The sequence below is a fragment of the Vombatus ursinus genome, unplaced genomic scaffold, assembly GCF_900497805.2.
Source record: "Vombatus ursinus unplaced genomic scaffold, bare-nosed wombat genome assembly UNPS02005204.1, whole genome shotgun sequence".
NCBI lineage: Eukaryota > Metazoa > Chordata > Mammalia > Diprotodontia > Vombatidae > Vombatus > Vombatus ursinus.
In genome coordinates, this window is record NW_020944982.1 from 53537 (window position 1) to 78994 (window position 25458).

Consider the following 25458-nt stretch of genomic DNA (forward strand, 5'->3'; position numbering starts at 1 on the left):
TCATGTGCCCATTTTGACTTTATCTTCATAAACAGTATGAAATTTTGGTCTAGTTTTTGCTAAACTGCTTTCCAGTCCTCCTAGCAATTTTTGTCAAATAGTGAGTTCTTGCCCAAAATTTTGGATCTTTGAGTTTATCAAATACTAAATTGCTGTGGTCACTTATTACTGTGTATTTTGTACATAATCTATCCCACTGATCCATCACTCTACTTAGAAAGCAGTAGTAGATTGCTTTGGCGATTATCACTTTGTAATGTGCTTTGAAATCTGGTACTGGTAGGCTGCCTTCCTTCATATTTTTTAATCAGTCCCCTTAATATTCTTGATCTTTCATTCTTTCAGGTGAATTTTTTTTATTTTTTCTAGCTCTATAAAATAATTCTTTGGGAATTTGATTCATTTGGCATTGATTGATTAAATAAATTAATTTAGGTAGAATTGTTATTTTAAATATATTGGTTTGACTTGACCATGAACAATTTATATTTCTCCAGTTGTTTAGATATCTATTGGTGTGAAAGTGTTTTGTAATTGTGTTAATGAAGTTCCTGCGTGTGTCTTGGTAAGTAGACTTCCAAGCACTTTATATTATCTGCAGCTATTTTAAATGGAATTTTTCTTACTACCTCTTCCTGCTGGACTTTGTTGGGAATACATAGAAATGCTGATTTCTGTGGGTGTATTTTATATCCTGCAACTTTTCCAAAGCTGTAACTGTTTCAACAAATTTGAGGGAAAGCATCTAGTTTATCCCCACTATAAATACTACTTGATAATGGTTTTAGCTACATACTACTTATTATTTAAGGAGAGCTCCTTTCATTCCTAAGCCTTCTAGTAGTAGGAATGGGTATTATATTTTGTCAAAAGCTTTTTCTGCATCTACTGAGATAATCATGTCATTTGTTATTTTTTATTATTGATCTGGTCAAGTATGCTGACAGTTTTCCTAGCATTCCTGGTATAAATCTCACCTGGTCATATATTGCTTTAATCTCTTTACTAGTATTTTAATTAATATTTTTAATCATTTTTGCATATTCATTAAGAAACTTGGTCTGTAGTTTTCTTTATGTTTTTGCATTTCATGATGTACGTATCAATCCATATTTGTGTCAAAGAAGGAATTTGCTTCTCTCCTTCTTTATCTATTTCTCAAAATAATTTAGTTTTCCAAATACCATTGGAATTAATTGTTCTTTAAGTATTTGGTAGAATTCACTTGTAAATACATTTGGTCCTGGGGATTTTTTCTTGGGTAGCCCATTTCTTGCTTGTTCAAATTTCTTTTTCTGAGAAAGGGTTATTTAAGTATTCAGTGGTTAGGCTTTGAATGAAAATTAGTAAGAAGATGTTTAAGAGGATTGAAATGCAAATGATGTCATCCATACTGATATATGGAATGACTGGATGTAGATGGAGAATCTAGATGAAAAGAGGATAGTATATTGTTAAATAATAATAATGATCTTTAAACAAGCCCACCGTTTATTCTCTCTAATTTATAGATGAGAAATGCTCAGGTCAGCACCTCAGTGATGTTGCTTTTTATCAAATAAAATGAAGGTCCAGTGATAGCTTTCATGGCTTTTCCCTATGATTCCCAGAACTAATGCATTTTGTCACTTTTCTCCTCAGATCTAATCTCTCTCTCTATTCTTTTACACACAGATCCATCAGAAATCAGGAATGAGAAACCATACAGGGATAACGTTATTTATCCTTCAAGGACTAACAGATGATCCACAGTTAAAGGTTCTGATTTTCATCTTAATCTTTTTCACATATGTTTTAACTATTGTTGGCAACCTGATCATCATCACCCTCACCTTGATGGATGCACAGCTTAAGACACCAATGTATTTCTTCCTCCAAAACTTCTCCTTTTTAGAAATGGCTTTCACAACTGCCTATATTCCCAGATATCTCTACAGCTTGGCAACTGGGGACAATACCATTACCTATAATGCTTGCTTAACCCAAATATTTTTTGTCATCCTTCTTGGGGCAACAGAATTTTTTCTTCTGGCCACCATGTCCTATTATCACTATGTGGCCATCTGCAAACCTCTGCACTATACAAACATCATGAACAGCAAAGTCTGCAGCCAGCTTCTCCTGAGTTCTTGGCTGGCTGGATTGATGATCATCCTCCCACCAGTTAGTCTGGGCTTCCAGATGGAATTCTGTGACTCCAATGTAGTTGATCATTTTGGCTGTGAGGCATTTCCCATGATAAAGATTGCATGCTCAGACATACAATTCATAGAGAAGATGGTTTTGATCTTTGCTGTGTTGTCACTCATTGTCACCTTATTCTTAGTGTTTCTGTCCTATGCACACATCATCAGGACAGTTCTCAGATTCCCCTCAGCTCAGCAAAGGAAAAAGGCCTTTTCCACTTGTTCCTCTCATGTAATTGTTGTCTCCATTATCTATGGCAGCTGCATCTTCATCTATATCAAGCCATCTGCAAAAGAAGGAGTGGCTTTGAATAAGGTGGTGTCAGTGCTCACAACTTCTGTTGCCCCTGTTATGAACCCCTTAATTTGTGCCCTAAGAAACAAGCAAGTGATAGAAGCTTTTAAGAATTCAACAAAAAGATTTTCTTTCTCTCAAAGCAATAAAGCCAAGTGATAAAAGAAAATCTGAGGTACTTTTAACTATCTGTCCTGGATTCCATTACCCTTTTTGATCTCCCTTGCTAATTCACCCTTTACCCATAGGCCAGTCACTATAACCTTCTCACATTTCTTATATTGAGAATTGATCCACCACCCAAGTAATAAAATACTTCTCTTTCCTTCCCCCATTCTTTGATTGTCAACTCCTGCCATGACATAGCACCTCACTAGCTACTCTCACCTGCAAAACCAACATCCCCCCACCTGAAAGCACTAAAACAAATTCTCTCACCCTTCCATGATCATATATAAGAAATTCCTATATGAGACATTCATTGAGTAATTAATTCTACTAATTTAAAGGGACCTTAGAAGTCATCTAGTCCAACAAGGTCCATTCTTATTGCTGATACCCAAACCTGTTGCCTATATTTCTTACCTCTCCTTATTCTTCTTCCAAGCCTATTCTCTTTGTATAGGCTCTTCATTCCTACTGTGTGACCATATCTGACCAATTTCCTGAGTAGGAAGGACACCACCATGATTTTCCAAAATGATCACTGATAACTAACAAAACAGAAGTAAGCGGCCTCTCTTCAGATCTTTTTATAACCCCACAGTTTTACCTGTCCTGTGCTTTTAAGCACTTATTTTGTTCTAGTTTATATTAAAAATTATGTGTAAACCTGCCTTTTTCTCTAAACTTGATTGGAAACTACTAGGGATAGGGACTAAGTATTACTCATCTTCTACATAGTGCTTTGTACATAATAATGCTTTGCATGTGTGATACATGGTGTTGAGTTTCTTTGGTTGGGGGAGGAAAGACATATAATTTAAGAACTGTCAGCAATAGGTAGGAATGCTGTACATTCAGAACCTGGGAAAGGTTAAATGAAAATAGTAGCACAAAGGTGCTGATTCTGGATAAACAAATCAGTGAGCTCTACTCAGTCAAAGAATTGAATAACCCCTAGTGTTTAACCAATGCTTCAGGAAAATAAAACCAAATTCTGACTTAAAGAAAAATAAATGAAGGGGTTGGGGACTTAATACAAAAATATTATATTGAGGAAAACACAAACAATAATTATAATTTTATATGTGAGTGGATTAAATTCACCAGTGAAATGAAAGATAAGAAAAAGCATTAGAAAACAAAATCCAGCAATTTGCTGCGTACAAGAAGCAAATAATAATAATAATGAAAATGAGGAACTCAAAAACATTTTCACAAGATAATGCAATTCCAAGTTTTCTGCAGTTACATATATAACTTCAGACTAGATAACAATAAAAACTCACAATGTCAAGCTCATAAATAGGAAAACTACATTATGTTTTAAGGCATCACAAAGAATTTTATTCAATACAGATGTACTAAATGGTATGACACTAACATCAAAAATGAAAAACAATTGAATGGAAAAAGATATAGATTGTAAGACAATAATTGTAGACTTTAATATTTTTCTTTGAGAGTCAAACAAATCTAATTGAAAGATAATGAGAAAGAAAACAGAACTAAATAAAAAAAAACTTTTAAAAGACTTAAGTTGCTTTCTGAATAGGAATATTAAAGACAATACCTATTACTGAGTGCCATTTACAAAACTTAATCAATTAAAGAAATATTCTTGTGAAAAGCCAAAAATAATAAATACTTGTATTGCATACCAAAATCCAATAAAATATTCAACTTAAGGAATATAAACAATAAAGATCCAATAACTTCCTAAATAAACAAAACTTATTATGCTTTTTAAAAATGATAAAAAGAAAACAAACCCAAAATTTGTGGGTGTTGCTAAACCAGATCTCTGAAGAAAATTCAATTCACCAATCAATCAATCAGTAAGTATTTACTGAACTCTACAGTCATTTTTTTTTTGGAGAGCTGTAATAATTATGATCAATACAATGACCACTTGTGACTCCAGAGGATTTATGATGAAACATATTATCCATTGCAGAGATGTGGTAGATTTAGGTTGCAGAATAGATGTGTCTATATGTATACATATATAATACAATATATTGAATGTATAATATAATAATACATAATTATAATACAGAATAACATTGCATATATTTTTTAAGTACAATCATTGCTTTGTTGGACTATAATATTTGTTATAGGACTTTCTATTTCTTTTTTTTCCTGAGAGAAAATAGATTTCTATTAATTAAAAAAAGTAGGAAAGAGGTGTTACAGACATGAAATGTAATGTACTTTCAGGTGAGATCATTGTATTAGTCTTAATTAACAGTTCACCTTTGTTATAGGAGACCTCCCATGAAGCAGGAGAAATTTGGAAATGTTTGTAATGAAAAAGCAACAGCAACAACAACAATAAAGTCATGTGCATTCTTCTTCAAGTTGAGACTCTAGACTTTCACCTATGACCAATTTAAGAACAGGGAGCTAGGGGGAGAAACATTTCTTATTGTTTCAGTTTGGGGTTTTTTTGTTTGTTTGTTTGTTTTTTTGCTTCTACATCATTTTCTTTTTTTAATTTTTTTTTCTTTTTAGTTTTCAACATTTACTTCCACAGGATTTTGAGTTCCAAATTTTCACCCCATCTTGCCCCTCCCCCCACCCCAAGATGGCATGCATTCTGAATACACCTTCCCCTAGTCTGCTTTCCCTTCTATCTCTCCCCCCCTTCCCCTTCTATTTTCCTGTAGGGCAGGATAGATTTCTGTACCCCATTTCCTGTATTTCTTATTTCCCAGTTGCATGTGAAAACATTTTTTTAAACATGTGTTTTTTAAACTTTGGGTTATAAATTTTCTCCCTTCCTCCTTCCCCACCCACCCTCATTGAAAAGGCAAGCAACTCAATATAGGCTATACATGTGCAGTTATGCAAAACACTTCCATGGTAGACATGCTGTGAAAAACTAACTCTATTTCCCTTAATCCTATCCCATCCTCCCATTTATTCTATTCTTTCTTTTGACCCTGTCCCTCCTCAGAAGCATTTGCTCCTGATTACCCCCTTTCCCAATCTGCCCTTCTCTCTATCACCCCCCTGCTGTCTTCTCCCCTTCCCCTCCTATTTTCCTGTAGGGTAAGACAGATTTCCATACCCAAATGAGTGTGTATGTTATACTCTCCTTAAGTCAAATCCTATGAGAATAAGATTCACTCATTTCCTCTCACCTTCCCCCAATTCTCCTCCACTGTAAGAGCCTTTTCTTTTCTGTTTTTTTCTGAGATAATTTACCCCATTCTACCTTTCCCTTTCTCCTTCTCCTAATATAATCTTCTCTCACCCCTTAATTTTATTCTCCAGATATGATCCCTTCATCTTCAACTCGCCCTGTGCCCTCTATCCATCTATCTATCTATCTATCTATCTATCTATCTATCTATCTATCTATCCATCTATATATACATACATATAATTTTTTTCCCTCCAACTACCCTAATACTGACAAAGGTCCCATGAATTACAAATATCATCTTTCCATGCAGGAATGTAAACAGTTCAACCTTAATAAGTCTCTTATGATTTCTCTTTCCTGTTTACTTCTTCATGTTCCACTTGAGTCTTGTATTGGAAAGTCAAATTTTCTATTCAGCTCTGGTCTTTTCATCAAGAATGCTTGAAAGTCCTCTATTTCACTGAATGACCATTTTTTCCCCTGCAGAATTATACTCAGTTTTGCTGGGTAGGTGATTCTTGGTTGTAATCCTATCTCCTTTGCTCTCTGGAATATTATTTTCCATGCCCTGCGGTCCCTTGATGTAGAAACTGCCAAATCTTGTGTTATCCTGATTGTGTTTCCACAATACTTGAATTGTTTCTTTCTGGGTGCCTGCAATATTTTCTCCTTGACCTGGGAATTCTGGAATTTGGCTATAATATTCCTAGGAGTTTTCCTTTGGGGAATCTCTTTCAGGAAGTGATTGGTGGATTCTTTCCATTTCTATTTTGCCCTCTGGTTCTAAAATGTCAGGGTAGTTTTCCTTGATAATTTCTTGAAAGATAATGTCTAGGCTCTTTTTTTGATCATGGCTTTCAGATAGTCCAATAATTTTTAAGTTCTCTCTCCTAGATCTATTTTCCAGTTCAGTTGTTTTTCCAATGAGATATTTCACATTCTCTTCTATTTTTTCATTCCTTTTGATTAGTGTTACAGTGACTTGATTTCTCGAATTGTCCCTCTCTTCCAATTTCTCCATTCTAATTTTTAAGGAAGTATTTTCTTCAGTAAGCTTTTGGACTTCCTTTTCCATTTGGCCAATTGTATTTTTTAGGGCATTCCTCTCCTCATTGGCTTTTTGGACCTCTTTTGCTATTTGGCTTAGTCTATTTTATAAGGTATTATTTTCTTCGGTATTTTTGGGGGTCTCCTTTGGCATCACTCTCCGTTTTTCCTCTACTTCCCTTACTTGCTTCTCAGAATCCTTTTTGAGCTCTTCTATGGCCTGAGACCAATTCATATTTTTCTTGGAGGCTTTGGATATAGGAGTTTTGGCTTCATTGTCTTCTTCTGGTTATGTGTTTTGATCTTCTTTGTCACCAAACTAAGAGAATATAGTCTGACTCTTTTTGTGCTGCTTGCTCATGATCCTGGCCAATTACTTGAGTTATAAACTCTTTGTTAAGGTAGGGGTCTGTTTCCAATGTGGAGAATGTACTTTAGGGGTTTTATGCAGCTGTTTTTAGAGATACTTCTAGGGACCTATAAATTTTCAGTTCTTTCAAGATGCTATGATCAAGAGCAAGGTGTTTACTCCTTTCCTGTCCTGTGCTCTGCTCTAGGAGTGACCACAAGAACTCTTATCTGTCTTGGAACTGTGAGGAGGATTTCCTCTCCACAGCCACTACAAGTTCCACCACACCAGCGCTCCTTCTCATCCCAAGACCCCCACCTAGAACTATGACCCAGATCCAAGCACAGGCAAAGCAAGAGAATCCTGCACCAGCAGAGAGATTCCTGCAGTCCCCCTCTGATCAGCCACTTGACTCCCCCTCAGTCTTTGGGTCAGAAGCTCAGGAGGCAGCTGCCGCCCCAGGGCTGAGCTCACAGAATGGGGCTGGGACCCTGTGCTTCTCTTTCACTGCAGAAACAGACTTTTCCCATTGACCTTCTAAGTTGTCTTTGGTGTTCATGGGTTGAGAAGTCTGGAAACCACCACAGCTGTCTGTCATTCAGTCCTCTAAGGCCTGCTCCAGGATCACTACGGCCTGCGCACCCACGCCGAACTGCGTTCCTCTCCCATCCCGGCACAATATACCTTTCCAATCAACCATCCAGGCTGTCTGGGCTGGAGATTTGTTTCACTTTGTCTTTTTGTGGGTTCTGCTGTTTTAGAATTTGTTTAGAACCATTTTTTATAGGTATTTGGAGGGGTTTGGGGGACAGCTCAAGCAAGTCACTGTTTTTACTCCACCATCTTGGCTCTGCCCTGTTAGTTCTTTGTTCTTGAAGAGGACCAATGACACCAGAAAGTTGGTATCTTGACTTGCAAGTGAATTGTATGTAAGTGAGGCAGGGCTGTGAGAAGTCTTTAATGTCTCACTTTCTTCTCCAGAGTCATTGGAGCCCAGTGGCAAGACATAGGTCAGGAAGACTCTTGATGACTTCTCTTTGTCTATTAAATGGAATGATCTCTAGATAATTCCTAAGGTCCTTTCTAACTCTAAACCCTTTAATCCTTGGACAAGTGAACCAGCAATAAGGTCTGAATGATTGAATAGTCAGTTCTTTATGGGTGTATTTTTATGTTGGCTAGTGAATGACTTGATATTTTCATGAAAGATGCTGGAACTCTTTCTCCCTACATGGATGTAGTGAGTTGTTTGATGGTGTACTGAACACGTTCTCAGAGAGTGTCCTGTTCTTGTGATTCAAGTCACTTATTGGTTATATTTTTCTGTTTCTCTCTTTCTCTAGAATAGTCATGACTTGTTTTTTTCAGATGTGAACTTTGTAATCTGTTCAATTTGCTGTGTAATTTACTTCAAAGTAGGAGTTCTTAAAATGTTTATGTCATGGACGCCTTTAGAAGTCTGGTGAAAGCTACAGACCTATCTCAGAGAGATGATTTTAAATACATAGGAATGCATGGAAACTTGCTACATTGAAATAGTTATCAAAATAGTTTTTTTTAAGTTGAAGACATCAATTTTAAAACTACTGCATTAAAACATTAATTTCAAGGGTGCATGCTTTTGCATGAGGGAATATTGTCCCAAAATACAATTACCCTACAATTGTGGGCTTCCTAGCAGGGTTTGTGGATGGTATCTTTCCTAAGAGGTGTTTTCCCAATATTCTGCAGATCAGAGAAGGGCATATATAATCCACTGTTCCTAAAGCTATATCCATGACCCCACTATAATGAGGATGTAAAACACAAATAGCTTGTCATTTTTTAAAAGTTGTGGTATCTCATATATAACTGTTGGCTCTCTCCCTGAAATCACCAAAATAATTTCATAAGGGTTTTTTTATTTCATAAATTTTTGATTTTTGAAGTAGACCACTCTAATCATTATTCTATTATATGGGGGAAATAGGCAAGCAAGTAGAATCTTCATGGAAACAAAATGAGAAAATGAGTGATGTGAAAACTATTTTCATACTTACTTTTGTGACAGTGCTTCATACAGAACATCAGCAGCCAGAAAAACCCCAAAGGGCCTTGGTATGTTCAAAGAGAAACAGCAGTGCAAGCAGGTGGCAGCAGCTTTGTGAAACTATTGCCTAGGTCAAGACATCCCATGGATTGGTTAGCCTATGAAATGAGTCCATCAGCACATTCACATTGAGCTCCTAGGAAGCTAGGACTTGAATTGCAGTTACTGCTTTTGTATTCTGTTGAGTCTCAATTTCCTCACCTATAAATAAGGAAGTTGTATTGAATGATCTCTGATATTCCTTCCAGGTTTGCTTCAAGATCCCAGTTGTGTGGACATTTTGGGGCACACCCTAAATCTGCTCCCTAGAACCTCAAGCTCAAAGGCATCTCTGTGGTTGATTCCCATCTCCAAAGACACTTAGTGCTACTGGGCCAACCTTCTGTCTCCCAACTTTTAATTAAAAGTCAGAAATCTTGCCCTAGAACTGAAAGGAAACTGGGATTCTGGGAATGGAAGACAATGTACAGACCTGCCTCTGTGAATTTCAGAGGAAAACATTTGATAGTTCTGGGCAGGGAAATGAGTTTTTCCTCCTAATTATTTTATCCACTTAGTCTGCTAAAGTTGTTTGGTGATCATATCAGAGAGCAAATAATAGATTCCTTAGGGATTGAGGTTCAAAATAATAAGTCTACCATGTAATCAGCATTAGATTTTTTTTAATGTTAAATAAACAGCTATGGGGCCTGGTCCACCGAGACAAGAAGGTGCTATCATAGCATTAGACATAGTTCTCAAGAAAAAAAAGATACAGCACTCAAACACTGAGAGTCCTGCAACTGAACAGGCCCCTGGTATCTTTCTGCTCCTGCTCACATGATGTAAAGAATAGCTGTGATGCTAAACTGTGGAGAAAATCTATGGAGGGTTCCCTGGGATAGGTCAGATGTTAAGGGAATTCCAGTCAACATGCACCCCCAAAGATTTTGACACATTCTGTTCCTTCCAAGCAGGATAGCATATCTTTGAAGTGAAGAAAATCAATAGGAAACATTTCAAAGATATGCCATCCTCTTATCTTCATTCCATTCAATTCCTGGCCTAGCTCATTGTAAATCTCCAAAACCTGACCAATGCAAATTCACAGATAGACTCAATGCATCTGTCTCATGGGATATCATAACCCAGGCAATACATGGTCAAGGAGAGCCGTTGGTTTCTTTTTCCAGGTGGTTTATTAGGTTCATCTCTTTTGCATTGCTATGGATCTCTTGGAGGAGCCATTGTGGTATATTCTGGGGTTTCTTACTAGAAGCCTAATATTGTCTACTAATACAACCTCATTCTCATTCAAGCAAGACAATAGCATAGTCAGATCTGTGCTATAAGAGTATCACTTTAGAACCTATGTGAAGAATGAATTAGCAATGGGATATTCTTGTTTAATTCCTTGTTTAATATGTTTCTTATGCCTTGATTATGTAGTATTTCCCTTGTTTAATTAATTACTTATTTTATATACTTGTTAACTAGTACAGCAATTCTGTTGTCCTCTTAATATGAAGAATCCTGTCATACCCATTATATTAAAATGTTGCATCCCATATCATACTTTCACCTGAAAACTTGATCCTACTTCTAGGATCAAGTACCTAAATAATAAACTCAGTCCACCATATGTTATTTTGAAAAGAACTAGCTTGCTCATTTTCTGTAAGCTAAGTCCATACCAATCCCAAGTAGCTTCATATCACACTTGGTTGAAATATTTTTGATTGATGGATTAAGTGGAGTTTTCTAATCCTTATTCACACTGACTTGATAATTAATTTAAGAAATTATGAAATAGTGTCAGGCATACCTGGTTCTTTGGGTACTCTCAAGGAAAGACTATGATGGGCAGCAGGAAATTGGGTAGTAATCACATTTTAATTGGGCACAAATGTCTGAAGGCAAAAAAAAGCAAAGAAAGTGGAGAAAGAAATGGTGAAAGGGGTACAGAGATAGACAGTGTGAGGACAGAGGGTAGGGGATTGAAGGCAAGTAGCATAAGGAAGAGGATGGGAAGGGGGAAAGGCAGAGAGTATCACATCTGTAATCATGGGGTAGAGTCAGGAGCACTAGGCAGCATGGATCCGAAAGAGATGAAAAAGAACACAGGGAGAGGGGAAGGCAGGCGTTTGAGTTCTCATTTTTATAGAGTTTGGGGATGAAAAAAACTAATTCTAATCTGTGCCACATGGGGACTAGTTCATTAATATATCCAAATCATTTCAAAGTTATCAATGAAAACTTTAAAGCTAACATCCACATCATCTCAAAATTACAAGCAGTATTTGGGAAAAAAGTAAGGGAAAAAAGTCAGGGAAAGAAGTAAGAAAGGTTAGAAACAGGGGAGACTTCAAAAGGAGGTACAGAGAGCCAGTGAGAACAAAATTGCCAATAATATATTAAGCTGAAACAACTGCAGTGATAATAATACTGTGTTTACGAGAAAAAAGTGGGACCCCTAATTTTTTGGGGCAACAATATTAGGCACAAATGGAGGAAAACATATCTCATAGTCTCCTAACCAATCTGTTGTTTACAAGAAATATATTTTAAAAACAAAAACATACAGAATAAAAATGAGAGAATGAAAAATGTTTTATTTATTAGGTGAATTTTAAGAAACAGGAATTATAAGTATGTTGTCAGAAAAGCAAAAACAAACTCACAACATAAAAAGGAACAAAAAGGGATTTTACATTATGCTGAAAGTAACCAGTCAAAAAAAACAATATTGATATAAAACTTACATGCTTCAAATTCCTTAGCATCTAAGGAATTAACTGAAATTTAACTTTACATGAACTGAGCTACAAGAAGTTATGAACAATAATGCAATAGTGGCAAGAGATTTCAATTTCCCTCCATCAATTTTGAATATGTCTAACAGAAAGTTAAACAAAAGAGAAAATATCAAATATAACAAATTGCCAGGGGGGAAAGATAAAAGACTTACGGCATCTTGTAAATGGGACTGGTCATGAATATATGTATTTCTCAACACTGCATAGAACTTCTCCAAAAATTCACAATGAATTAGTATGCAGCAGTATATTAAAACAAATGTAAAAAGGCAGAAATTATAAACACATCCCTTATGGACGACAACACAATAAACACAGCAATAGGTTAAGGGGGCACAAACAAAACATACATTTGGAGACTTAGGATCAAATCTTAAATAATAAGTGGATCAAAGAACAAATCATAGAAGTAATTAATAGAAGAGTGAGAGGGCATGAACTTATGGAAGAGCTTTTGAGGCAAATAGAGGGACATGACCAAGTAAGGGCAAAGGTCAATAATGAAATGCATAAGCAAGGACCTAAAAAAATCCTACCATGGTTTGATATCAATTCTGCAGGAACTGATGATTTACTAAAAGGGATCCATAACAGAAAAAGGGGGACTAGGAGTCATCTCTACAAGGAAATAATAGAAACTATTTAGAAAAGAAAAAAAAAAGAATAGTTACCTGAGAAGTTTTAATTCCATGAGGAATATGGAGAATCAAGGATTAAATAAGCGTAAGACTCATGAGCCAAAGAATAAATGTCAAGAACAGACAGAAAGGGAAAATAAACAATGTAGAGAGTAAGGGAAAAGGAGTATTTTATGTAAAAATGAACAGAAAAGAAATTCTTAAAAGCTAATAAATGAAACAAGTTGATAGGGCAAAGAGGAAGGAAGATACTAGTTGAAGAACTGAAAGAGGGAAAGGGGTGGGGAGAATTAAATAACCAGATAAAATTGATTTTTTTAAAAAATTGATTTAGAAAAAGGAAATAATAAACAAAACTCCAAAGGAAAATGGGCTGGGGACTTTAGAGGAAAGAGAAGAGAGCAAATAAGAATAGATCCAACTTTGAAAAGATTGAGCTAAAAAAGTTGAAGAGAAAAAAAACTTGAAAACAAAAGGCTTTAGAAATGATTAAACTAACCTAAAAACTAATTCTTCGAAAACATGAATTGAGAAATCCTCTAAGAATCTCTAACAGCAGGGATAGGTGGTGCCAAGACTGCAGAGCAAAGCAGGAATTAGCCCAAACTCTCCCAAATTAACCTTCAAACAACTATGAAATAACACCACAGAATAAAATCTGGAGTGACAGAACCAACAAAAGGACAGGGTGAAACAATTTTCTAGCACAAGACAACTTAGAAGGTTGGCAGGAAAGGTCTTGTGGTCCAAGTGGTGTCCAGGGAAGGCAGCAGCAGACTATGCCCCACTAAGCCAGTATCAAGGCCCCAGTCTCCCATTCATGTCAACAGCACGGTTCCATGGCCTCAACTCAGCAGGCCAGCAGTGAGGCCCCATGCCCTGGGTCCAAGAAGATTGAGACAGTGTCCCCTCAACACCAGAAGCAGAGCATAACACAAAATTAACAATCACAAAATAGGCTGGGGAAATAAGCAAAAAAAAAGAACTCGACCATAGAAAGTTACAATGGTGACAAGGAAGACCAAAACCCAAACTCAGAAGAGGATAACAATGTGATGCCTAAAAGAAAACTTTGAATTGACCTCAGACCCAAAAAGAACTCCTGGAAGAGTTCAAAAAGGGATTTTAAAAATTGATTAAGAGAGGTACAAGAAAAAATTGAGAAAAGAAATGAGAGTGACACAAGTCACTAATGGAAGGAAAAAAGAGTCAACAGATTGATAACAGAAATGCAAAAGATGGAAAAAGATATACAAAAATTCACTGAAGATAACTCCTTAAAAATTGAAATTGGCCAAATGGAAAAGGAGGTACAAAAGTTTACTGAAGAAAATAATGCCTTAAAAGTTAGAATTGGGCAAGTGGAAGCTAATGGCTTCATGACATCAAGAAACAATAAAACAAAATCAAAAGAATGAAAGAATAGAAGAAAAAGGGAAATATCCCATTGGAAGAACAACTAACCTGGAAAATAGATTGAGGAGAGATAATTTTAAAATTATTAGACCACTTGAAAGCTGTGATCAAGAAAAAAAGAGCCTGGACATCTCATTTCAAGAAATTATCAAGGAAAACTGCCCTGATATCCTAGAAAAAGAGAGTGAAAGAGAAATTGAAAGAATTCATTGATCATCCCCTGAAGGAGGTCAAAATGAAAACTCCCAGGAATATCATGACGAAATTCCATAACTCCCAGATCAAGGAGAAAATACTGCGATCAGTTAGAAAGAAACAATTTCAACATTGTGCAGCCACAGTCAGGATCACACAGAATTTAGCAGCTTCTACATGAAAGGATCAGAAGGCTTGGAATATGATGTTCCAGAAAGCATAAAGGCTAGGATTACAACCAAGAATCACTTATTCCATGAAACTGAGTATAGTCCACTAGAGGAGGGAAATGGATATTCAACAAAATAAAGGACTTTCAAGCATTCTTGATGAAAAGACAAGAGTTGAACTGAAAATTTTATTTTCAAATATAAGACCCAAAAGAAGCATAAAAGAGTAAACAGAAAAAAGACAATGTGAGGGATTCAATGAGGTTAAACCATTTACATCCCTACACGGGAAGATGATACTTGGAACTCTTAAGAATATTATCCCATTATCACAATTAGAAGGAGTATATCAAGGAGAAGAAAGTGATCAAGGATGTCAAAGATTACAAAGAATTCAAAAAGAACAAAGTTTGAGAAAAGACCTTTAGATATAGCAATTAGGAAATCTTAGTAACTTAAGAGAGAGCAGTTTCAGTGGGATGATGAGATCAGAAACTACATTGTAGGGAGTTAAGAAGAGAATAAGATGAGAGTAAGTGGAGATATCTTATTGTAGATGGACTTCTCAAAGAGTTTAATACAAAGGACAAAAGAAATTTAGGACAATTGCTATCAGATAGAAGTGAGGGTTTTTGAGGATGATGAAAATGTGGGCATATTTGTAGTAAGCAAGGAAGGAACCAGTAGACATGGAGAGAATGAAGATAAGAGAGTGGGCATAACAGAGGGAACACCTTGAGTATCTTGGGCAAGGCATGTTAAGAGTCTTGGGACACATTAAGATCTTGGGCAAGATCATTCAATGTAGTAAATGAAAAAGGGAGCATTTCAACCCAAGGCCCGGGACTCCAAATCTAATGCTCTTTTTCCTCTGGACCATGCTGCCTCTCACTTTCCAGGACAGGAACCATAATAAAGTCAATTCTGCTGTTGTTACAAGAAAAAGTATGTCAGTTTATTCTCTTATGATTCCATTCACCATTCCTTCAGCTTTCCACACCAAACACTCCCTCCCTGGCATTATTCAACTACGTGTCTTGTGTTTACTTGTTATGATTTAAGTTCCTTAGGTCAACAACTATTTTCTTTTATATTTTTTGTATGTGTGACCCCATCTCCCAGTAGTGTCTGACACATAGTAGGTGCTTAATGAATATTTTTATTCAATCATTATAAAAAGTTTTCCTGATTAGGGTCTATAGAAAGGGAGTTCACTTGTTACTATCCAGAATTTATTTTCCCTCTGTGATTGCTATAACAACCTGCAATTAGCAAGAAGTGAGAGGATTGGTATGTAAGATTCTTTCCATTTCTATATCTATGATTTTATAATTCTTTGATCCAACAACTATCCCAGAAGGCAGTTGTGCCTTTCTGGAGAATGAGAATTCATTTCCATGAAACTCAAGTGAATTTCCCTTACCTGTGAGAAGTAGTGTGGGCATAAGAGTTGTTTTGCCTCTCTACTGAGTCAGGTATATGTCATTCCTCTTTTTTATTTTGTGTGATAAAATAAAGACTGTGCTTTAAAAAAAAACCTATTTAGCTTACATGTGTTTAAGTAGTTTAAATAAAGGCTCTTCATCTTTTCTGTAATGACTTCAAAATGATTCCTTACATCAGAAGTGTCAAACTCAAAAAGAAATGAGGGAGATTAATCTGTATGTAAGGATCCAAGTGGGCCAGCACATTGACTTAGTTTTACAATATTTCTATATTTTATTATATTTTTATTATTTTTTAAAAATATTTCCCAATTGCATTGGACTCTGGTTTGGACTGCCAGCTTTATGTTTGAGATATCTGCCTCAGATGATGCAAGCAGGAGCATGGATATGCCAGGGGCCTGCTCTACTGCATGACCCACACTGTTTGAGCATTGTATCTAATGCTGGGGTGACACCTTCATGTCTCTGTGGACACAGCCCTCATAGCTGCTTTATTAATGTGTTTTTTTATTTATTTAATGCTGATTATATGGTAGATTCATTAGTAACTTTGAACTTCAATCCCTAAGGAACCTTTTGTTTGTTCTCCCACCTGATTGTCCCCAAACACCGTCAGCAGATTGAGCAAATAAAATTTAGGAGGGAAAACCCATCTCCTTGCCCAGATATTTCAGCACTTTTCCTCTGAAGTACCCAGAATCAGGTCTGAACAGTGCCTTCCCTTTCCATGGATCCCAGCTTCCTTTTAGCTGAAGGGCAAGATTTCTAACATTTAACATAAGACCAGATCTCTGATCCAAATACATTGTATAGTTATTTAGGAGACAGAAGGATGGCCCAGAAGCATTAAATGTCTTGGGACATGACAATTAGTCCCAGAGCTGCCTGTCAATATATGGTTCTAGGGAGCAGAGTGTGACCAAAAATTCCATAGAATTAGAATCTTTGAATTAAATCTATAACAAACATTAGAGATCATCTGAACCAACTTCCTTATTTACAGGTGAGGAAATTGAGACTTAGAGAAATCGATGTCCCAGAAGACACAAGTAACAACTGGAAGTCAAGTCTAGATAAGCTTCATAGGAGCAGGTGCAAATGTGCTGATAGACTCAATTCATAGGAGAAGTATTCCATGGGGTGTTATGACCTAGGCAATAGCTTCACTATGCTCCTGCCAGTTGCCTGTCCTACTGTTCATCTTTGAGCCATACCAAGGACCTTTGGATTTATTCGGGCCATTGATGCTATCCATGAAGCACTTTCAGAAACGTTAAGTATGAAAAGGTTTTTCTCATCACATATTGTATCATCATCATTTTGTATCCACGAAGATCATATTTTTGACTATTTCCCCTATACAAAAACACAGTGGACAGACTTATCCACTTCAGACATCAAAAACTTATGAAATTACATTGGCTGTTTCAGGGAGAGAATCAACAAACATTTCTGAGATATCACTTCTTTTATTTAGAATAACATGACATTTGAACTTATACTCTCTTTGGTGAGACTGGACTATGTGTGCCCTTTTATGATCTGCAGGGTGTGAAAAAACTCTCTCTTGGGAAATATACCAACCACAAGTAGCCCTATGCTGCCCACTTACAGAAATTCTACGATTGAAGTTAATTCCATTTCATAACAAAAATCTCTTTTTTCAAAAGCATGCCTCCCTGCCCTGAAAGGGTCAATGCTTTAACACCATGACTCTTAAGCAATTGTCTTTGAATTTCTTTTTTAAAATATTGTGATAGCCATATTTCAATGTAACTGATTTCTTTTGTAACTCTATGTATTTTATTTTGTGCACTTAAAATATTACTCTCAGAAAGGATTCATAGCGTAGTTTCACAATGCTGCCAATGCTGCTGCTTGCTGCCAAACAAAAACAGTTGAGGATCCCTGCTTTAAGAGGTTATTGGTCAATTTCACAAAAAGATGGACTGATTACACATTTTCTATCTAAAAAAAAAATCTCAAGTGACAGAGAGAGACAGACAGACACAGAAGCAGAGAAACATAACTAACAAGTCATAAGAATAGGATACTCTGAGAAGCTTTTTAGAATTTCCTAAAAGTGTTCACTATACATCCCTATAAAGAGAAAGAATTGGAGCACTTCCCATAAAAATAACAAGTCATTCATCACTTAAAACAAAACAAAAACAAACGAAAACAAAAACACTCCTTGGAAGAAACTCCTATCAGTTATTCAAACCTTATAGTTAATTCACTTATCAAAGAATTAAAGGCTTTAGAGTTAGAAAGAACCTGAGGGATCTTCTAGAGAATAATCACCTCATTTCAGAGACAAAGAAACTAAGGTCCTGAGAGATGAAGTGACTTGCACGGAACAACACAATTTTTAAGGAGCAGAGGCTAGATAGGAAAGCAGGTCTTCTAGTTTCTCATGGAAATCTTCTCAGACATGGCAGTTCCCAGACAAAAGATTTCTACAAAATGAGACTCAGGTTCCAAAACATTAGTCAGAAGAAATTAGGCAGAGGACTACAGCCAGGATCTTTGTGAGGTGTTGAACAGAGAGGGGAAAATCTCAGGTGCCCTGGGTAACTGAAGGAGTTGGGAGCATAAACAGGAGGGAAAAGTACATGGACAGGGAAATGGGAGGACCCCAAAGACAATCTGCATCTTCTCGACAACATTTCTTATGGCCAGCCCTGCTTACCCTCATAGGTCAGATGTTCCTAACTCTGCCTTGAGGTGATCTCCTAGAAAAAGATGCTGGGGAAAATAACACATATGAGAAAGTATAGATATAAAAGCAAAGTCATGATGTGGGGAGCAGAAGGAATACCAGTTAGTGCAGAGTAATCATTAGAATCAGCATAACTCACATTTAAAGTTTACAAAGTGCTTTGTTTGTAGCAGCCCACATAGTAAGTGCTGCAAGTATGTGAACAACCATTTGACATAAAAGGCAAGTTGGGTTCTGAGAAGCTGAGAGACTTCTACCTGGTCACATACCAGTAACAGTCAGGACATGAAAATAGGTCTCCTGACTCCATGTCCAGTGCTATAGACTGTGGCTAAGGGATAAAAGGCTCTGTGAAAAAGGATAAAATAAAAAGGACAAAAAAGGACAAGGGACAATATTTGAGTGAGTAAAATATGTTAATTCCCAAGAGACACTGAAGCAATTGCTAGAGGTAGAAACCCTGGAAAAGTGTAAGTTGCTTGTTATAATCATTTTAAGATCAATTGAGCCCCAATAAGGGCCAAAAACCTGAATTAATCTTTTCTCTCTGAGTGACCTAAAAATGCCCCTTCCTGTGTCAGCAGCTACAGGACCAGATGAAACTGACCAACACTCTTCTTGTTTGTGATCACTAAGGACAGGATACCTGGGACCAGACAATCTCTTGAATAGTGAGACTTTTCTTATCTTAGTATCCCATGGACACATGTTGTGTAGGGGAAACACAGATATCCTGGGACTATAATATCAATTGACACTTTGTTACTTCTCTTGCCTTATTGTATTTACAACCTATTCAGCTAAGAAACTTCCTTTCTCATATTATATGTTAAAAAACATGAGGGCTATATTTTTTTGAGTAACACAAACATCCTGAGTCAGGGTTTAAATGTCCTCCTAAAATTGCTTGTTAAAGTTCTGGTCCCATGTACATGCTGCTAACTTAGGGAAATAAACAATATGAATTTACTCATCACTTAGCTTGTTGCCTCTTTAACCAACTTTCAGGTGAACATTTGCCACCTTTTTCCCACCAGCTCCCATTGCTCTCCCTATTTTCTCTCCATCCTCTTACCCAGATCCAAATTCTTCCTCTCTATTTTCTGTGCAGGTTCATCAGAATTCAGAAGTCAGGAATGAGAAATCACACAGGGATTACATTGTTCATCCTACGAGGACTGACAGATGACCCACAGCTACAGGTTTTGCTTTTTATATTCCTGTTTCTCAACTACATGTTGAGTATCATTGGGAATCTGATCATCATCCTCCTCACTTTGGTGGATGCCCGCCTGAAAACTCCCATGTATTTTTTTTCTCAGAAACTTCTCCATCTTAGAAATCTCACTCACAACTTCTTGTATCCCCAGGTATCTCTATAGCATATCAACTGGGGACAATACCATTTCCCATGATGCTTGTTTCACCCAAATATTTTTGTCATCTTTGTTGGGGCAACAGAGTTCTTTCTTCTGGCCACCATGTCCTATGACTGCTATGTGGCCATCTGCAAACCTTTGCATTACACAACTATCATGAGCACCAAAGTCTGTAACCAGCTTCTGCTGAGTTCTTGGCTGGCTGGGCTGATGGTCATCCTCCCACCACTTAGCCTGGGCCTCCAATTGGACTTTTGTGATTCCAATGTCATTGATCATTTTAGCTGTGATACATTTCCTATGCTAGAGATTTCCTGCACAGACACACAGTTCATAGAGAAGATAGTTTTGATTGATGCTATATTAACACTCATTATTACATTATTCTTAGTGGTTTTGTCTTATGCCTCCATTATCAGAACTATTCTGAGATTCCCCTCTGCCCAGCAAAGGCAAAAGGCCTTTTCCACTTGTTCCTTCCACGTGATTGTTGTCTCCATCTCTTATGGAAGCTGCATCTTCATGTACATCAAATCTTCTGGAAATGAAAAAGTGGATTTGAACAAGACAGTGTCAGTTCTCATGGCCTCTGTTGCTCCAGTGATGAACCCCTTTATTTATGCCCTGAGGAACAAACAAGTCATACAAGCCTTTAAGGACTCAGTCAAAAAGATTGCAATTCTCACAAAGCAGTAAAAGATGCCAAATGATAAAACTAAAGCATGGGATGCCAAATGTTGAAAGAAAAACTGTTCAGGATTCAAAAACCCTAGGTAATTTTTCTTGCTAATGAGCTTTTCTAAACACTATAGAGTTTAATCTTAACACGGCCCATTTCCTCATGCAAGAAGAAACATCCTCACATGTGCATACACATATACACATCCACACACATGTGGAAATAGAACAAATACCCCCACACACACACGTGCATGCACACACATACACACACACACACACAGGTAAAAGTTTTCCCTCCATTTTTGTCAGAATCTCTAATGCTTTCTGATTTCTCACTCACTTCTCCTCTAATCCCCACCACCCAGTACAGCTACTTTTCTAACCCACTGGCTGCTCAATCAAACTCTCAGACAGATGAGAGTGATGGAAAAAGGGCTGTTCTTACAGCCTACAAGACCAAGGTTGAACTACATCCATAGCCATTTACCATTTCTGCATCCCTGGCAAGTCACCAGAATGGATCTTAGAGGCCATATAGTCCAACCTTTTTATTTTATATACAAGGAAACTCAGGCCCAGAATTTTGAAATGACTTGCCAAATTCCATACAAGACACTGGATTACAGAGCTGAGATTTCAAGCCAGGGCCTCTGCCTCCAAATCCAGTATGTTTCTCCTCTGGATTATGCCATCTCTCCCTTTCCAGCATTGGAACCATAATCAAGCTAATTCTGCCATTATCATTGAAACAGCTGTTTCAATCTGTTACCGTATGGTTCCTACCACCATCCCTTTCACTTTTCATACCAAAACATTCCTCCCTGGCCACCACTTCCCTATATATGTTGCCTTTGTTAGAATGCAAGTATGTTCTGATCAGAGATTCTCTTCTTTTATGTTATATGTCTATTTTGCATATTTTTTGTGTCTCCATTTCTTAACACTCTTCTTGGTACATAGTAGGTATTTAATTGGTGCTTTTTAATTCATTCATTCACTGAGGGTTAATACAGACTGTACAGTCCCTATGGAGAAGGAGTTCACTTTGTCACAACCTGGGTTTTCCTTCTATAGGAGCCTCAACCATCTACAAAAGGGAATGAGGTAGGTGGATTTAATGGTCTATGTTCCTTTCTCCTCTAAATCTATGATACTACCATACTATGATTCTGTAATTTTATGACTGTCTCTGCACTAAAGTAGGGCTCTCTGGAAAATGAGAGTTCGTCTCTCTATATAACTCAAATGCAATGTGGTCATGAGAACTCTCTTGCCTTCATATTGACACAGGACTAAGTATTTTCTGTTTGTATTTTCTGTGCAGAAAAATAATGGCTGTCCTTTAAAACATCACATACAATGGTCCTTTATTCTTTTTATAGCAGCCAATACAAGAGACAGAGGCTGAGGCTGCCAGCAGCAATACAGCTGATCAAAAAAAAAAAAACCACACATTAGAATTATCCAATTTGAAAGAATTAGAATAGGCAAAGAAGAAACAAAGCTATCACTCCTTGCAGATGATATGATGATATCCTTAGAGAATCTTAGGGAATCAAGTAAAAAATTACTTGAAATAATAAACAAATTTAGCTAAGTTGCAGGATGTAAAATAAACCCACATAAATCATTGGGCATTTCTATATATTACTAACAAAGTCCAACAGCAAGAGATAGAAAGAAAAATTCTAGTTAAAGTTACTGTAGGTATTATGAAGTATTTTGGAGTCTACCTGCCAAAACAAACTCAGGAACTATATGAACACAATTACAAAACACTTTTCACACAAATAAAGTCAGATCTAAATAATTAGAAAAACATCAGTTGCTCATGGGTAGGCTGAGCTAATATAATGAAAATGACAATTCTACCTAAATTAATTTACTTATTCAGTGCCACACCAATCAAATTAGCAAAGAATTATTTTATAGAGCTAGAAAAAAACAATAACAAAATTCATCTGGAAGAAGAAAAGATACAGAATATCAAGGGAACTAATGAAAAGAAATGCAAGGGAAGGTGGCCTAGCTGTACCAAATCTTAAATTGTATCATAAAGCAGCAATCATCACAACTACTTGGTACTGCCTAAGAAACAGAGTGATGGATCAGTGGAATAGGTTAGGTATGCAAGACACAACAAGCATTGACTTTAGTAATCTACTATTTGATAAAACCAAAGACTCTAGTTTCTAGGATAAGAACTCACTAACTACTTCACAAAAACTGCTGGGAAAACTGGAAAATGGTATGGCAGAAACTAGGCATAGATCAACATCTTATACCCTATACCAAGATAAAGTCAAAATGGGTACATGATTTAGATATAAAGACTGATACTATAAGCAAACTAGGAGAGCAAGGAATAGTTTACCTATCAAATCTATGGAGAGGGGAAGAATTTATGATCAAGCAAGAGATAGAAAACATTATGAAATACAAAATGGATAATTTTGATTATATCTAATTGAAAAGTTTTTGCAGAAACAAAACCAATGCAACCAAGATTAGAAGGGAAGCAGAAAGTTGGGAAACAATTTTTACAGCCAGTGTCTCTTATAAAGGCCTCATTCTAAAACATATAGAGAACTGAGTCAAATTTCTAAGAGTACAAGTCATTCCCCAATTGATAAATGGTCAAAGGATATGGATAGTCAGTTTTCAGATGAAGAAATTAAAGCTATCTACAATCATATGATAAAATGCTCTAAATCACTATTGATTAGAGAAATGAAAATCAAAACAACTCTGAGGTACCATATCACACCTATCAAACTAGCTAACATGACAAAACAGGAAAATGATAAGTGTCAGAGAAGATGTGGGAAAATTGGAACACTAATGCAATGTTGGTGGAATTGTGAACTAATCAAACCATTCTGAAGAGCAATTTGGAACAATGCCCAAAGGGCTATAAAACTATCCATACCTTTTGACCCAGCAATAGTCCTTCTAGGGCTGTATCCCAAAGAGATCATTGACATGGGAAAAGGACCCACATGTACAAAAATATTTCTAGCAGCTACTTTTGTGGTGACAAAGAATTCAAAATTTAGGTGATCCATCAATTGAGGAATAACTGCAACAAGTTGGGGTATATGAATGTAATGGAATACTATTGTGCTCTAAGAAATGATGAGCAGGAGGACTTCAGAAAAACCTGGAAAGACTTACGTGAACTGATGTTTAGTGAAATGAAAAAAATCAGAACATTTTACATGGTAATAGCCACATTGTGTGATGACTGACTTTGATAGACTTAGCTTTTCTCAGCAATGCAAGGATTTGAGACAACTCCAAAAGACTCATGACAGAAAATGCTATCTACATCCACAGAAAGAACTACAGAGTCTGAATGCAGATGGAAGCATACTATTTTCTTTCCTTTTCTTTTATTTTTGTTTTATTTCTTCTTCCTCATGGTTTCTCCCATTAGTTCTAATTGTCTTTACATCATGACTAATATGAAAATTTGCTTAATATGAATGTGTAAGTAGAGCCTAAAAAAAGAGAAAAAAAGATTATCCAATGTGTAAGTAAAGAAATATAATTATATAAGACTTTAAAGTTTCATCTCATATTTAGCAAATTGGCAAAGATAATAAAAGAGACAATGTGGTAGAGCTGTGCAAAGACAGGTACATTAATACATATTGGTGGAAATGTCAAATTTTCTAACTTTTCTGGAAAATAATTCAGAATATAATAGAAAAACTACATTATTCATAACTTTGTCCCCAATTATACCAATATTGGGTATTTATGCTGAGGAGATCAAAGGCTAAGTGAGGTAAGAGAACTGATATGTGGAAGACAGCCTATGGGAATAGGGTTATATCAAAGCTGATTATGGAAGACAAATTGTAGAGACATATTATTAACTTAAAAAAGGAAAAGGAACAAAAAATTCTAATTTTTTTAACATTCTAGATACACAAATGCAAAAAACACCAACCTAACTCTTATAACTTTAAATACAAATAAACAAAAAAAATTTATTTTAAAAAGGGAGTGACAGAATGAACAAGAAAACAACACCCTACAATCAATGGCTAACAAGAAAGAAATCTAATATTCAAAAATATACATCCTAAGAATAAAAATAAGAGGCTGCAATCATTCTATCAGAAATATAAAAAAGTCATGATACAGACACTCAAAGAAATTTTATTGATTAAAGGAACTATAGGCAACAAGTATGAACATTACATTTATATGTGCCAAGTTCCATAGCTAATTTCAGAAGGTAAAAATTAACTAAATTGCCAAAGAACATAGATAGGAACACAAAAATAATGGGAAATTTTAATATTCTTCTCTCAGTGTTGTAAAATTTAATAGAAAGATTTGTAAGAGAGGAAAAATAGAATTTAACAAATTATTGAATAATTTAAAGGTAAAAGACTTATGGTACTTCCTTAATGGAACTATTAAAGAATAGATATTTTTAACATTTATAGAATTTATGCAAAAATTTGACTACATGTTAATACTAAACATATCTTTTAAAGATCATTAAGCAATAAAAATAATTATCATGAAGAAGTATTGACCAATATTGTTAATATACATCCAAAAATTTTAAGTAAAATCTTGTCAAAAGGAATACATTCATAATGACCAAGTTAGATGATACTAGGGAAGCAAGGATTGTCAACATAATTCATTATATTGAAAGCAAAGACGTTCTAAACTACATGATTAACTCAAAACAAGGCAGAAAAAGCCTTTG

The 25458-nt window shown here is 36.0% G+C and overlaps 1 protein-coding gene and 1 pseudogene across 1 annotated transcript; both read left to right on the top strand.

Annotated features, from left to right (window-relative positions):
• Nucleotides 1-1677: 1677 nt before the first annotated feature.
• LOC114029868 (olfactory receptor 6C2-like) lies at nt 1678-2630 on the top strand. Its single transcript, XM_027844536.1, is given in 2 exon segments — nt 1678-2593; nt 2596-2630. Coding segments are annotated over 2 exon segments (936 nt in total). The 5' UTR covers nt 1678-1692.
• Nucleotides 2631-19793: 17163 nt separating this feature from the next.
• On the top strand, nt 19794-20741 carry LOC114029936 (annotated as a pseudogene).
• Nucleotides 20742-25458: the final 4717 nt, after the last annotated feature.